Source organism: Ranitomeya variabilis, chromosome 1 (genome assembly GCF_051348905.1).
Source record: "Ranitomeya variabilis isolate aRanVar5 chromosome 1, aRanVar5.hap1, whole genome shotgun sequence".
NCBI classification, from domain to species: domain Eukaryota; kingdom Metazoa; phylum Chordata; class Amphibia; order Anura; family Dendrobatidae; genus Ranitomeya; species Ranitomeya variabilis.
In genome coordinates, this window is record NC_135232.1 from 203,388,698 (window position 1) to 203,405,712 (window position 17,015).

At 44.5% G+C, this 17,015-nt stretch overlaps 1 protein-coding gene across 1 annotated transcript in view; it reads right to left on the reverse strand.

The window, feature by feature from the left end:
• Window positions 1–9,344: 9,344 nt before the first annotated feature.
• The window catches only part of HSPB8 (heat shock protein family B (small) member 8), a 73,737-nt gene continuing 66,066 nt past the window's right edge, over window positions 9,345–17,015 (reverse strand). Inside the window, exon 3 of the mRNA XM_077292095.1 lies at window positions 9,345–10,357. Coding sequence (XP_077148210.1) covers window positions 10,198–10,357 — 160 coding nt within the window. The 3' untranslated portion in view covers window positions 9,345–10,197. The remainder of the gene's footprint in view (window positions 10,358–17,015) is intronic.

Here is a 17,015-nt window from a genome sequence, read left to right on the forward strand (position 1 = left end):
ACCGTTGGTCTGTGGGTGATAAGAGGAAGAAAAGTCCAGAGATACCCCAAGAAGTTTGCACAAAGCTCTCCAGAAGCGGGAAGTAAACTGAGTCCCCCTGTCAGACACGATGTGAAGAGGGAAACCGTGGAGTCTGAAAATGTTTTGGATGAATATCTTCGCTAACTGAGGAGCAGAAGGTAGCCCTGATAACGGAACAAAGTGAGCCATTTTGGAAAACCGATCTACTACGACTAGGATAACTGTACATCCAGAAGAATTTGGTAAATCAGTAATGAAATCCATGGCAATATGCTGCCAAGGTGTTGATGGAACTGGGAGAGGAAGGAGACTGCCAAACGGTAAGTGTCGAGGTACCTTATTCCTTGCACAGGAAGGGCAAGACGCGACAAACTCATAGACGTCCTGACGCAACGTTGGCCACCAATAATAGCGAGAGATGAGGAGGAAGGTCTTCTTAGATCCTGCATGTCCAGCCAGTTTTGAAGAATGACCCCAGGACAATACTCTCACTTTGTCATTATCGGAGACGAGGGTTTTACCAGGCGGAGGGAGACACACTTGTAGTGGCGCCACCGTAAGGACCTTGGAGGGATCAATGATGTATGCCGGTTGTTCCACAGTATCGGAAGGCTGAAAAGACCTAGACAATGCATCTGCCTTGACATTCTTGTTGCCGGGTCGAAAACGTAACTCAAACTCGAAGCGGGCAAAGAAGAGAGACCATCGGGCTTGTCGAGGATTAAGTCTTTGTGCAGTTTGAAGATACGCAAGATTCTTATGATCAGAGTAGATTACGAATGGATGTACAGAACCCTCCAACAAATACCTCCATTCTTCCAAAGCCATCTTGATGGCCAACAACTCTCGATCTCCAATAGTATAATTTCGTTCGGAGTCAGAAAAGGCTTTAGAATAGAAGCCACAGGGAACCACTCGACCTTCAGAAGTTCTTTGCGAGAGTACAGCTCCAGCACCCGTAGAGGAAGCATCTACTTCCAGAATGAAGGGTTTATTAACTTCAGGGTGATGCAAGACTGGGGCGGAGGAGAAGGACTTCTTAAGGGATTCAAAGGAAATCTCAGCATCCGAGGTCCAGGCCATTGGGCAGGATTTCTTACGAGTGAGAACAGAGAGAGGCTGGATCACAGACGAAAAATGCGGAATGAATTGTCTATAGTAGTTGGCAAACCCAATAAACCGTTGGATAGCTTTTACTCCACAAGGACGCGGCCAATTCAAAATAGCAGTTACCTTTTCAGGATCCATCTTCAGGCCGGAATCTGAGATGACGTACCCGAGAAATGGCAGGGAGGTCCGTTCAAATAGACATTTCTCATACTTGGCGTACAAATGGTTTTCTCTCAGACATGGCAGGACTTGGCGAACACTTCTTCGATGAGATGGAAGGTCGGGGGAAAAAACAAGAATGTCATCCAAATATACCACTACACATGAGTAGAGAAGATCTCGAAATACATCGTTGACAAATTCTTGAAAGACTGCGGGAGCATTGCAAAGACCGAAAGGCATGACCAAATACTCGTAGTGGCCGTCTCGGGTGTTAAATGCAGTCTTCCATTCGTCGCCGGAGCGGATACGAACCAAGTTATAAGCTCCCCGTAAGTCAAGTTTCGTAAAGATACGAGCTCCACGAAGACGGTCGAAGAGTTCAGGGATGAGAGGCAGGGGGTACCTGTTTTTTACAGTGATGTCGTTCAAGCCTCGATAATCGATACAAGGACGTAAAGTACCGTCTTTTTTCTTTACGAAGAAGAAACCCGCTCCTGCGGGGGAGGAAGATTTTCGGATGAAACCTCTAGCCAGATTCTCCTTAATGTATTCAGTCATAGACTGGGTCTCAGCTGCTGATAAAGGGTAAATTCTTCCTCTAGGCGGAGAACAACCGGGCAAGAGATCAATTGGGCAATCGTAGGGCCGGTGTGGAGGAAGACTCTCCGCCTCTTGCTTGTTGAAAACGTCCGCATAAGACCAGTAAGGAGGAGGTAATCCCTCAGGAACACAGATGGATAGCGGAGAGGTAACTGGACGAACAGACTGAAGACATTGAGCATGACAAGTGGCACCCCATCGTTGCACATCTCCGGTACGCCAATTTAGGATAGGCTCATGAACACAAAGCCAAGGAAGTCCGAGCAATATGGCATGAGAGAGGTTAGGCAGGACGTAGAAAGCGATCTTTTCATGGTGTAGAGCCCCGATTTGTAACTCCACTTCCTCCGTAATCGAAGAAATCGTTTCTTGTAAGGGTCTTCCGTCCACAGAAGCAATTAATCGGGGAGGGTCCAATGAGAATACTGGAATGCGAAGCCTCCGAGTTGCTTCAAGGCTGATAAAATTACCTGCCGCGCCCGAATCCACATACGCAACCTCGGAGGAACGACCCTGGTTAGAAATGAGTAAAACAGAAAGAGTTAAAGGTTGAGAGGAAGGGGGATCACCTAGGAAGGCCTCTCTTACCTGTCCTAGGCGGAGGAGTTTTCCGGTCTTTCAGGACAGCTACGGAGCAAATGGGCAGCACTACCACAATAAAAACAGAGGCCCTGAGTACGTCTCTCCTTTCGGCGTTGTTCCGCCATTTTTACCCGATCAATTTGCATAGGTTCGGGAGAAGCGAAGGTAGTTGTGGTTGGGACGGGAGCTCGAGGACTGCTAGACTGACGGGAGGACGGGGAAGGAAAATTAGGTCTCCTCTCTCTGGCCGACTCTCGGGAACGTTCTTGGAAGCGAAGATCTATACGGGTAGCGAGCGAGATAAGATCTTCTAGAGTGGTAGGTGTATCACGTCCGGCGAGCTCGTCCTTTATTCGGCTAGACAGACCCCGCCAGAAAGCGCCTACAAGAGCCTCGTTATTCCATGCCAGTTCCGAAGCCAGAGTACGAAAGCGGATAGCGTACTGTCCGACAGAGAGGGAACCTTGACGTAAACAAAATAAAGACTCAGTCGTGGAAGCTAAACGTCCAGGCTCGTCGAAGACCTTGCGAAAGGTCTCAAGGAATTCCTCCAAGCGAGATACTACGGGGTCATCACGCTCCCACAGGGGATTGACCCAAGCCAGAGCCTCCCCCTCCAAATGAGATACAATAAAAGCAACTCTAGCACGATCGGTAGGGTACTGCTGGGGCAGAAGCTCAAAATGGAGCCGACATTGATTTAGAAACCCCCTGCAGAGTTTAGGATCGCCACTATACCGGGGAGGTTTACCCAAACGAGGAGGAGGATGAGAGGAGGATATAGGAGTGGAATCTAGGGGAGACACTGAGGCGGAGATAGCAGGTACCGACTGAAGACTAAACAGGCGATCATCTATTGATGCCATGTAACTCAGCATGCGGGTCTGAGTATCACGCTGTTGGGACAACTCCTGCTGAAGGGTCGCCAACTGGGCGGCATTCACAGGATCCGCTGCTTGCAGGGACGCTAAGCGTGATTCCATGGTCTTCATGAACGCCATTATGCGCTGCTGATTTTCGCGCAAATGAGCCAACTCCTTCTGAGCCGAAAAAGGTGTACTGGCGGGGTCCATGGCCTGATTATTCTATAACGGTCTAGGTAGGGAAGAGAGTGGACCCTCTGGACCGTGGGAGACCTACCCCTGGGCGAGCGGACCTAGATGGAACCGACCCCTATACAGGGACCGTCAGGGACAGGCCCAGAGGAGACTTACCCACGGTGAAGTACCAAGAGGGACGGCTCGCAGGAGGAGGACACAGGGAATGGAAAACCGGGAAGCTGAAGACAAACTGGAGGCAGGAGACTGGAACGGAAAGGGACTGTGGAAACAATAACAAAAGGAAAAGTAAGGGATGAAACCAAGCACAAGGGGGAAACCCAGAGGGATACGGATAACAAAGAGCAGGGCTAGGAAATGCTAAACACAGAACGGGCGGTACAGAGTACAAGAGTACAGAGCACAGAAATGCAGGACCAGACGCACAGACAATGCTATGATAATCAGGCACCCAAACGCAGGAGAGACTGCCTCTTATAGCAGAGGCAGAAACGGGATTGGAGGAGAGGTTACAGACCTTAGATCCCAGGGAGTGGATTGGTCACTACGCGCCTGCGCATGTTAGGGAAACTAGGGCGCCTGCGCAACCCCTGCACTCCTCCAGAGACCGAAGACACCGGAAGTGCAGGGGAACTGCCGGCAAAGCTGGACCCGGAAGTGGAATGCCGGGCGCGTGCCGCTGCAGAGGGAAGGAGAGCGCCCGAGCGACGGGGGCGCGCAGCAGCGGCAACAGAAGCTGCAGCTGCAGAGGCAGAGCGGAGACATCCGGAGTCCGAGGCAGAAGCGCGGCGGACAGCGGGAGCGGTGAGAGCGCGGCGGGCAGAAGCAGTGGCAGCGGTAACAAGTGATCGCTTACGCCAGCAGGAAACTCCGTCCCACGGAAAGGAACCCTGACAACTACAGTTCCTTCAAACTGGAATTCCTTGCCCTTGTCTGGGCAGTGACAGAGAGGTTTAAGCACTACCTGGCCTCCGCGAAATTCACCGTCTTTACGGACAACAATCCGCTAACGCATCTGGGTACTGCCAAACTCGGGGCTTTGGAACAGCGGTGGATGGCCCGGCTGTCCAACTATGATTTCACCATCAAATATCGGGCAGGACACCAGAATGCCAATGCCGATGCTCTGTCCCGAATGCCCAATTTACCAGAAGTGGGAGAAGACCCGGAGGCACTTGAAGAGGTGGAGCTGCCTGCATTCCATCACCCCAAAGCCACCCAAAACTCTCATCAGGTGAAGAATAGGCACAAGAACCAACCGGATGCCACGCTCAATCCCCTGCCCCACCACGGATGGGCAGAAACCCAGGATAGTGACCCCGCGGTCCGTCAGGTGAAGGAGCTCTTGACGCAGGCTGGGTTGCACCCTGGCCCAGATGATCCACAAGAAACCCAACAGCTGTGGAAGGGGAGAAGCAAACTGTTTATCCATGATGGCAAGTTGTGCAGGAGGAGCATCGACCCACGTACTCATGAATTGGTGTGGCAGATAGTGGTGCCAAGGCGAGATGCGCCCATGGTTCTGGGAGCCTACCATGATGGAGCCGGACACTTCGGATGGAGGAAGCTAGAGAAGCTGCTCCGAGGGAGGTTCTATTGGATTGGCATGAAGAGAACCATTGAGAAGTGGTGTCGGGAGTGTGGTCCATGTAGTCTGCGCAGGAAGGACCGTGACAGTCAACGGGCTCCCCTGCGGCCTATCATCACCAAACGGCCACTCGAATTGGTCGCGCTGGATCATGTGAAGCTGACACCTAGCCGGTCGGGCTATATCTACGCCCTTACCATCGTGGACCACTACTCCAGGTTTTTGGTGGTTGTGCCTGTCAAGGATCTAACGGATAGGACTGCCGCCAGGGCCTTCCAGCAGCACTTTTGTAGGCCCCATGGCTACCCAGAGAAAGTACTGACCGATCAGGGGCCTGCATTCGAAGCGGAAGTGTTCCAAGAATTCTGCCAGCTGTACGGGTGTAAGAAGATCAGAACCACCCCGTACCACCCTCAAACCAACGGGATGTGCGAGAAGATGAACCAGGTAGTAATCGATTTATTGAAGACCTTGCCTGTGGAGGAACGGAACCTGTGGCCGACAAAGTTGCCTGACCTGGTGGATATGTACAACCACATCCCAGTAAGTTCCACCAACTGTACTCCAGCGTACCTGATGCGAGGAAGGTCTAGTCGGTTACCCGTTGATCTGGACATGGGGGTCCTAGTACCCGAAGATACCTCGCCAGAGGCAGATTGGGATACAGAAAGGCAGCGAAGATACCGCGAAGTACAGGAGTGTGTAGAGAGAAGTCTCGCCCAGGCTAGGCAGAAACAAGAAAGGGACTACAATCAACACGCTCCTGCGATTCCCCTGTCACCTGGTGAGCAAGTGCTTAAACGAAAGAGGAGGTTACACAAGCTCGATGACCAATGGGAAGCGGAACCGTATACCATCTTGCCATCCGACTTCGACAACACTAAGGTCTGTCTCATCAGCAAGGACAGAGGGGAGACCTCGACAGCGGTATCCAGGGATCACCTTAAGGTCTGCCCCGATAAGTTGAAAGAGAGGGGCACGGCCCCAGAAATCTCCCCGCCGGTGGAAAAGGAGAAAATGTTCCATACTGTCCTTGGTGACTTTCCCCAGTCCTGGACTCAGATAAACCAAGCCGTTGTGGTACCTGTCGTAATGTTTCAACAGCCGGACCCGCCAGAAACAATGGTGGTACCAGATCATCTGGCTCCACTACCTCAACAAGCCTTACCTGATGAAGCCCTGCCAACCGTTGAACCGGCAAGTCCTCCCTCTGCTATCAGTGAATCTGCTGTACCCACTGTTGATAACTGCAGCTCTGAGAGCCCCAACCTGCCAGTGCTACCCAGACTCACTAGAAGTGTAGTTAGAAGACAGCGCACTACACCAGCGGTAGCAAGCATAGCGGGCCCTGTTAGGCCAATAGCAACCCCTGCGCTGCGAAGGTCCACACGCAGCACTCAAAATCAAACCCCCCTCCGCTACAAAACATGGAGGTATTAATAAGGGCTGCTATTTAATTGTAAATGGTTGTATATATATCTTTTTGTTACAGGTTTTTAAATGGACACTAGAGTAATGGACGGTGAATTGCTCAAAAACTTTCAAAAAGGGGGCCCCTTTGTTTACCCGGGGTCCCCGCTGTTTCAACCACTGAACTGAGAGTCATAAACTGTGCATGACCTAACTTTCGCAACGTTCAAGAGTCCTCACCTCCCGTAAAGGGAAGCATTGTTATGTTTAATTGTTTATGCTATTTCAAAAATTTGTGTGTTTTCTGTTAACATGTATTATTGTTCTTGTTTTCCCAGTCCCGGAGTACTGGATTTAACCGGGGGGGAGTGCAGCACCCCAGAGTCCTGGTTGTTGCAGTACTGTGGCTCCGCCACTATGGGGAGCTATGGTACGTCTGATTGCACTAAAGGAGTTTCTCTGATCAGGTAACACCTCACTACACTTCACACTCCGGCCACCAGGGGGGGTGGTCCTATCTAGTAGGCCACTCCTCACACTATGGTAAAACTGGGGGTTGGACAGGAAGACAGGGAGAAGTAGCTGGGAAGAGCTAGTGAGAGGACCTGTCAGGGATGGGATCCTGGCAGACTCCTCAGAGCAAGAACTAACCAGTGCCTAACGGGAATACAGTAAAGAAGTATTGGGACCAGAAGGAGTCGTGCTGTTAGACCGAGGCAACATCCTTCTGAGGCGCAAACAGTCGGTGGCCGGAACGCCGAGCAAGTAAGAGACTTTAAGTACACTGCAAACCACGGCCGGACAGCTAATTACAGGTTGGCTGTCTCACTTAACACCTAAGCAGACAATGGAGGCAGCTGTGGGAGAGGGGCGACTCTAGGGTCCCGGAAGAACTCCAGGCCTACCCCGTCATACGGGTGCATCCTACCATATCACCTGGAGGACGAGGAGAACGAACAATAGAGACAGACAGAAACAGTTGTGAGGACTATCCCGGGAGCTCAGCAGGGAAGAACTACAACACCCAGCGCTAGAAGGTAGACACTGATTCCCACCTGTAAAGAGAACTCCTGATGTGCCCTTGGACCGGCCGGTCTCTGACAACCCAGTTAACAGCGCTCTGGACTGAGGTCTCCAAAACCTTCAGTAAAGAGGTAAAGAGACTGCAACCTGGTGTCCTCGTTATTTACCGCAACCTGCACCCCACAACTGCACCGCTACACCACCACTTATTGCACCGGACGTCCCCCACTGACGGACAGGGCCACGGACCGGGTCTAGCCACCGTGACAACCCCAGGACTGAGTCCCAGAGGCCCGGCTCCGGGTACCCCTCGGCCCTGCGGCGGTGTGGGGGCGCTCCACATTGATAGTACAAATTGACATACTGGCCAAATATTAATGAAAAGCTGATCAAAAACATTGTTAGAAATCAATCCATTTTTTCAAGTACAAAAAAATGGATGTCTGAACAAGGTCTTAGCTTGATTGCCTAATAATTCACAAACATCAATCTAACAAACTAATGTTTTCTCTTTTATTGACTTGTACATTTATTGCTAAAGACAGATTGCAATAACTTTCGATTATAATAAGTATTCAATTTCTCATGTTGCCAAATGTCCTATATCCTTTTGTCACTTTTGTATTCTATTGTATAATTTGTAAAAGTGCAATAAAAGTTAACACGAGTTGAGTATGTTTTAAGGCCAGATTTTCAGAGGGTGTCTCTAATGTGTATACTTATTTATGAAGCATGGAGCAGGTGATACTTTCCATGGGTTATGTTGATAACTATGCTGGGGTCAATAACAGTAACGAAGAGGGATCATAGGACTATGGATCTGTACATGATGAATAGATTCATAAGAAGCTTATGATCCAGGAGGTCTCTGCTGCCTTGTTAGTAGAGAGTTAATACATATTCAACAAAATAATAGGCAGCATTCACTTATTTTGGTGTTATCTGGGATTTCTTAACTTATTTTCTCAATAAAGTGAATTTTTTATTGGTGCCAAAAGCAAAATCTTATTTTTTTTAATTACTTTTGATAAACAAAATGCTAAACCACAGTGCGCAACTTATAGTTTATCAGTCTCTGCATTGTCTGATTGAGTGGTCTGAATGTAGAATTGTTTGAAATGTTGAACATTTTTATTTGGCATATTACTTTTATGTAAATGTATTCCTAAAATTTATTTTAGCACAGGAAACAAGAATTAAAATAAAAGTGGATGCGAACAAGTTCTGTATATATGATTGGTTGACATACAGAATTATTTCCTCTGGGGGGCCCAGAGAAGTGTTCTCTTAGCGAGGTGCAGACGAGCGTATTTTCGGTCCAGGTGCAACCAGAAAAGAATTGCACTTGGACCAATGTTAGTCTATGGTGCTGTGCACATCTAAGATCTTTTACTTGGACCACATCGGTCCCAGGAAAAGATCACTGCATGTCCAAGTTTGATTTGATAGTTTCCATGGACTCATTGACTTGCTATCGGGCTGTACTTGGATGACATCTTATTGCAGTCCGATTTTCATGCACTGACATAATGGAGAAGATGGAGACATTTTTTTCTCCATCTTCTCCTAACCCAAGAGAATCGGAACACATTATGCTTACACAAAGCCTGTTCTCTCTAATGAGAGAGTATACGATCATGTGCACTGCCCTTAGAAATGTTTTCACATGCCTGTAATATCTGAAAGTTTTTCACACCTTATCTTTTATTTGAATAATGATCATGTAAAAAAGAGGTATTGTATTTATAGCAATAATTTGAAAATAAATGAATAAAAACACATATTCGTCATACTTGTTTATAAATATTTAATATACCCATCATTTTTGCAAGACAATCAAATGAAAAACACCCTCTAAATTCTCCAATATACATACAATCCTAAAGTTATATCACAACCAGGTACATAAGCCAACTTTATATTTCAACCCACAGTGCACAATGGAAAAAGCTCAGCTTTTGTGATCTCTGATAAAGAATACAAACTGACACAAATCAAAAAAACATGTAAGACCTCAAGAATACAAATCAGTGTTGCATGTTGGTCTATTGCGATCATTAATTAGGAGACGAAGGCATCATTAAATGACACATAGCAGTGTAATCATTAGTGATTTGTAATTAATGTAAACTGGGTATATGGGCATAGCGTCAAATACACAGTAATCTAGATGTGGGACGTGATGTCCAATGCTGACGTTTAGAATATATTAATTTCTTTAAATGTTATAGAACAGTTTAGTTAAAAAAAATGTATCTTATGCTGACATTATTATACAAACTGAATGTTATATAGTACATCAAAGATAATATTTTCTTTATTTTTGTTGGGGTTGTCAGAGTATAATAATAGATAATATTCAGCATTTTATTTGTAGGCTTTCCCATTTACAAAATTGTGTACATCATGATCTAAAATCAGTATTGGATATGTAGCAATTCAGCTGTCACTGCATCCAAGACATATCAAGTGCCTTTAATGGTTCCAGAAATATTGTATGTCTATGTCTAGAGTGGAACTTTACCAAGGCTAAGTTATACATGAATGAAAACATACAAGATATATTGTACTCTTCTGGGTCACTAATGCAGCCTTGTGGAATTCAAGTGAAATCCTCCAGAGGAGGCATTTCCTTGGTTTAGATTAGGAAGTACTAACTTCTTGGGGGTCTAGAGGAAGCACATAGGTGTAAGTATCATCTCCTTGCTGGTTGTAGGAAGGGACTAGAGGTGCTTCAATTATAAGTAGACCTTCTGGAGAAAGAGAGGCAAACACTGTCAAGGGATCCACTTCTTGGGGCAATCTAAAAAAAAGATAGGACAGGCGCAGTTAGTAATTATATATTGACCAATTCTTACAATACATGCTGTCCATTGATTACTCCCTATACGTGAAGTAGCAATCATGGCTTAAAAAAAGAACTATAAAGTACTTGCAGAGTATTACCAACATATATATATATATAGATATATAAGTGATGCAGTTATTTCAGTATGGTACTCTCATCAGGACAAGAAACTGTAGTAGTCAGTCTCATTATTTATCATTTATTTATGTGATTAAGGGAATAAAATAATCACAAGGCACAAAAACTTAGGAAATCTGATTTCAGTATACTTAAAATATAGCAAAAAGAATTGCAAATCTTTATTGACACTGACCACAATAAGTGCCAATATATGCCAAACACAATGATATGGTTATGTGAACAAACTTGTATTCTGTATCATTTTATTATTCCCCTTAAAGGGGAGGCCCTCTTTTTAGACACTTGTAAAGACTTCCAAAGACATACTGATAGGAAATCTAGATTGGGAACCCCACTGGGGACAGCGATAATAATGTGTGCAAACTGTAAAGCGCTGCGGATTATGTTAGCGCCATATAAAAATACAGATTATGATTATATTTTTAATTGTTATTGTAAATATTATATTAGTGAGTTGGATTATTTTCTTCAAAACTGCACAAAATTGAAATGTCAGCTGATTAACTTGTGACAACTGCAATTCACAAGAATACAGATGTACAATGACAATAAGCACAGAACATCAGTTTCTTAATGTCGTCTACATATATGGCATCTACTGAGTAGTGCTGCAATGTTGTGTGTCACTTTCTAAACACCATGGATGTAAGTAGAGTGCCACAGTAGTTTGGTGGACATTACAGCTGTATTTAGTCCTTAGACCTAAAGAGCCCAACACCACTCAGTTTTATGCAAGGTTACAGTGTAAGGGGGCAGCGCACAGTTAAATGTCAGTCTAAGATCCATAGTATGGAAAAAGTAAGATGGTCCTAACAAGAGATAAGCAAATATTCGTTGGCTCCCTCCTTGTTCGGCAAACTATAGCGCTTACCGAAGAAGCAGCATCGGGAGCCCGAATATCTGTTTCCCGTGACTGTGTGACAGTCACAACACACAGGCTCTCCATGCATATGTTGTGACTGTCACACAACTGTGAAACATGCAGCTGCGGCGCCGGACACCTGATTATCGGGAGTGCTCCAGGTATCTAGGTTCCCGCTGCAGCTTCTTCGGTAAGCGCTATAACTTGACAAATATTGAGGGAGCCGAAGATATTCGCTCATCTCTATTCCCAACAGTCACTTGTTCTACATGGAAACATCATGGCTGAGACCAGTAATTAGCTGCATAGTCTGATGGATGCGATGTTATGTCTGCCAGACTGGCAGACACTACCAGAGTGGGGTGCTGGATTGGCAGGTGAATGTGTAGGTAAATAAAAGGTTAAATATGTTAACACATTTCCAGCTTTCAGTCATTTTTTTTTTAAATAGCGACAATCATTCCTATAATGTTCAATAATAGTAAGATAGCAGAGCACTTAACATCCTGCTATTGTCAAATAGTGTCAAACTGAAACTTAAGGGGCATATTTGCACTGCAAGATAATCATGAATGAGCAATGTTAAAAATGCTTTTTTCATGATTATTCTGCTGTGTAAATAGGCTGACAATCACCCAATGAATGAGCAAAATAGGTGAAATGTGTTATGACTGCACACCCACACAGGCAGCATACAAACCAAGGGTATGGATAGCTGAACCTGACAGATCCTTGTTCAGACTGCAAAGTGTTCAACTCTGACAGTGGTCTGTCCCTACATGACCTCGATGCCGACTCACCATGAATATTTCTAGCAGCTTCTAGAATAGCTATGCCTGTGTTGCAACTCACTAGGGAAAATAAGTTGTACACTAAAAACTGCAACTCACCCTATCGGTAGCTGTGCAGACTAGATATCCTGACTTTGCAGTCCATAGTGGTACCTGCGGGTGCAGAAATAGACCTAACCACAGACTAGGAGATGGCAACTCTGGCATAAACTGCCTAAAAGGCAGATGAGTTGCTTCTCCTCCTAAAGAACCAGGGGGCATAGCAGAGTGTGAATAACAAACAAGACAAGAAGTGTGCTGAACAAAAGAAAGATCTCAGAGTGAGTAAAGTAAATAACGAAATACCAAACAAAGAATCAATCAAGTACTGTTAACTAATATACTCCCTTCTTCCTAATGATAAATAGGAAGATAAGAGCAAGGTGTAGCAAAGAAACAGTAAAGGCCCCGTCTCACATAGCGAGATCGCTAGCGAGATCGCTGCTGAGTCACAAGTTTTGTGACGCAACAGCGACCTCAGTAGCGATCTCGCTATGTGTGACACGTACCAGCGATCAGGCCCCTGCTGCGAGATCGCTGGTCGTGTCAGAATGGCCTGGACCTTTTTTTGGTCGTTGAGGTCCCGCTGACATCGCTGAATCGGTGTGTGTGACACCGATCCAGCGATGTCTTCACTGGTAACCAGGGTAAACATCGGGTTACTAAGCGCAGGGCCGCGCTTAGTAACCCGATGTTTACCCTGGTTACCAGCGTAAATGTAAAAAAAAACAAACACTACATACTCACCATCTGTTGCCCGTCAGGTCCCCCGGCGTCTGCTTCCTGCTCTGACTGAGCCGCCATAAAGTGAGAGCACAGCAGTGACGTCACCGCTGCGCTCAGCTCTCACTGTACGGGTGCACTGTCAGAGCAGGAAGCGGACGGCAAGGGACCTGACGGGCAACAGATGGTGAGTATGTAGTGTTTGTTTTTTTTACATTTACGCTGGTAACCACAGTAAACATCGGGTTACTAAGCGCGGCCCTGCGCTTAGTAACCCGATGTTTACCCTGGTTACCCGGGTGCTGCAGGGGGACTTCGGCATCGTTGAAGACAGTTTCAACGATGCCGAAGTCGTTCCCCTGATCGTTGGTCGCTGGAGAGAGCTGTCTGTGTGACAGCTCCCCAGCGACCACACAGCGACCACACAGCGACGCTGCAGCGATCAGCATCGTTGTCTGTATCGCTGCAGCGTCGCTGTGTGAGATGGGGCCTTAATGCAAAAACCCTTAGCTGTAATCTCACAGACTGGCTCCAAACATCAATAGAATGTCAGAACATCCAAATGGATCTATCACCTGCATGAAATGCCAGCAGGTGGACAAATGAAAACACCTGTGTTATGCTAAGCAGACTGCAACCAGAAAAGCAGAACCCAAACACCCAGAGAAAAAGTGTGTCTCAGCAGAAAGAGAAGCCAACCACAGAACACAAACTCAAGGGATTGAATACAGGAGCATAACAAGTGATCATTTTATGCAGCATAAAAGATCAACATTTTCGGCGGTGTATCTTCTCATGTATCCAGGACTCGCTCTGCCAGGAACAATGGCAGCATATGTGCAATCTAATATATATTGCTTAATGGGTATCGTTTAATTTGGTCTGTATGTGTAAACAGGCATTCAAATGACCTCTGATCTGTAAAAGTTTACCGATAGGCAGTTGTATAGTGCCGCCGGTTGGTCTGTGCAAATGGAACATTAGGTTGAATTTTCTCTTTCAAGCAGATGTTTAATATTTTGTAAGAAGCTAAGTTTGGCTTTCAAGGACAGATATGCCCTTTTCAGGGGATGTCTCTGTGCCCTCATCCTGTTATAAACACAAAAAAGCAGAAATAGGAAGCCAAAGTCATAAGTACAAATTTGCACAGAAAACTTTATTAAATATTTTTTAAAAACACTCCTTTAAATATATTAAAAAATGGAGACAACACATGTCAGAAAAACTACACAAAGTAAGCCACGGATGACATATCACCGTTACACCATCAAATTGGTTACTCCAAAGAGCTGCTGACCACCCCTATTGCTTTAAGTATGTGGACTCTAATTTTACCCACTGATTTTAGTCCTATGGTGGACATAACACAATGTCTATGCTGTATATAAATATAAGGTGCATAGTGCTTCACTAGACATTAAGCAGTGATTAGTCCACAGGTTGTTACCATAAATATAGGCCAAATCCTATTGTGAGCCAAACCATATCACAGTATACTGCTGGTTAAAGTAAACGAATACTTACATTCCCCCGGACGAAGCTAACGCGAAACGTGCGTTGGGGTTCAGGACTACACGTGCAGGTCATGTATGACATTTAAACCTCCAATGTATTTGCTTAATACAGTATTCGTTTACTTTAACCAGCAGTATACTGTGATATGGTTTGGCTCACAATAGGATTTGGCCTATATTTATGGTAACAACCTGTGGACTAATCACTGCTTAATGTCTAGTGAAGCACTATGCACCTTATATTTATATACAGCATAGACATTGTGTTATGTCCACCATAGGACTAAAATCAGTGGGTAAAATTAGAGTCCACATAGTTAAAGCAATAGGGGTGGTCAGCAGCTCTTTGGAGTAACCAATTTGATGGTGTAACGGTGATATGTCATCCGTGGCTTACTTTGTGTAGTTTTTCTGACATGTGTTGTCTCCATTTTTTAATATATTTAAAGGAGTGTTTTTAAAAAATATTTAATAAAGTTTTCTGTGCAAATTTGTACTTATGACTTTGGCTTCCTATTTCTGCTTTTTTGGTTATTCTATAGTTATGGAAGTGTCATATACATAGGCCGGTTCTTCTCTTATATGAAAATCTGTTATAAACAGATCGTCATTATATTAATATAGTAAAAACCTTTTACCACTCAAATCGTTTGCAGTTTTATCTCTGTGTCAGATAATACTTATTTTTACTTAATGGTCCAATTTCCAGTTAAACATAAGAATCATGATCCTATCCGTACTGTAGCAACTTCAGTACAACGTATCATCTGCTCCTATTCTTTGTCTTCTGAAAGCTTCATAGAAGAGTAATTGAATCCAGCTATAAGGCTTTATGTCATATACTTGGCATAGACGGTTACTGGTAGTAATTCAGTAGTAGTTCAGTATATTGGAATGGCACAAATGAAGCTTTTATTTTACACTTCCATATGGTTATGAAAATAATACACTTCATTTTCAGCTTTATTTTATTTTAGCTATACATGTAAACTATGTATTTGTTCATTTAGTGGGCACCAGACCTCAAACCAAACATTTATTATAGGAACACTCCAGGCCAAACTAATACAGTGCACTGACGGAAGCTTAGGAAATGTTAATAACAGATTATTGTCTTTGTTGCCCATAGCCAGCAGCGTGCAGCTTTTATTCTGTACTATGCTCTTGAAATATTAACGCTGTACTATGATTGATAGGTATGGGAAACAAAGAAAGTTTTTATTGAGTCAATTTTCTTGATCAGCCCCACTGTGTGTACGGCTTAATTCACACATCACTATTTTTGATCAGTATTTGGATGCCAAAACCAAAAGTCTCTCTAAAATACAGAGCAGGTGTCAATCTTTCTGTTATAGTTTTTCTCTGTAAGTTCCACTCCTGGTTTATTCTTTGAAAAACTGAAGTAAAATACTGACCAAATACTGAAGTGTGTGAATGAAACCTAAGGCATCCCTATGTTATGTACCTCATATGAAGGCCATGTACTAGGTATAACACGATGTATCTGTGTTTCTAGAACAGGAGCATTATTCTTCAGCTTCTTAGATCTATATGGACTATTACAGTAGCCACTAAGTAACAACTAAAATGAGTAGAAAAGTTAAAGCCTAAAGGCAGTTTATTCATAAGTGTTGATGTGTGCAATGTGACTTTTGACCATACATCAGCTCACCCTGGTATCATGGACTTATAGGATCTACGCTCACTTTACCCACTTCACCAGGGTCATTTCATGAATCAGAACACATAATGATAGGCTGATGGAGCCAAGATAGTCATCAGCCTGATACAATCAATGCATCGTTCTAATATTTAAGCTATTTGAAACATGAAGCCTAATTTATTTATTTTTTCTGTAAACAGCTAAAAAGTAATCTGTTTACATCTACAGGTAAGATTGTTCTCCGATGTCCGTTCAGATATTCCTCTCCTGATCCGTTGCATCACTTATACAGACAGAAGCATAGGGGCCCAATTGATTATTATAAGGTCTGCTTGGGTAAAATTTGTTGAAAGGGGAAAAAATAGTTCTGCAAGCAATGCACAGCCTGCTATTATACAGGAGTAGTCAACATGGAAGACCAGGGAGGACTACTAAATTTGAACCTTCTAGAAATCTCATTCAACAGTGACTGTAAATTGAGATAATTAGATAGAGCGAAGGAGCTTCTTTTGTAATCTCATGTGCACCCCATGACCCATTCAGATGTTGTAGATTGGTTGCCATTACATTGGAGCGATCTGACAGGTCACAACCTGCAGAAGATGACCGAAGCAGGTATGATAACAAAAGAAGATGGAGGCTGGTAAATATAATACATGGGGCAGGAAGCTTATATAAGTGACTCCATTCCAGAGGTAAATTAAAAACAAACCTGGAGTGGTGCTTTAAATTATAATTTCAAATAATGAAGTTTATGAATCCAACACAGTAGACAAAGCTTCTCCTTCCATTGCTATATCTATGAGCTTAATTATTATCCTTCCTTCCTTTACTATAGAAGTGACATAAAGCTGTAATTAAAAGATTACAACCTCTGTCA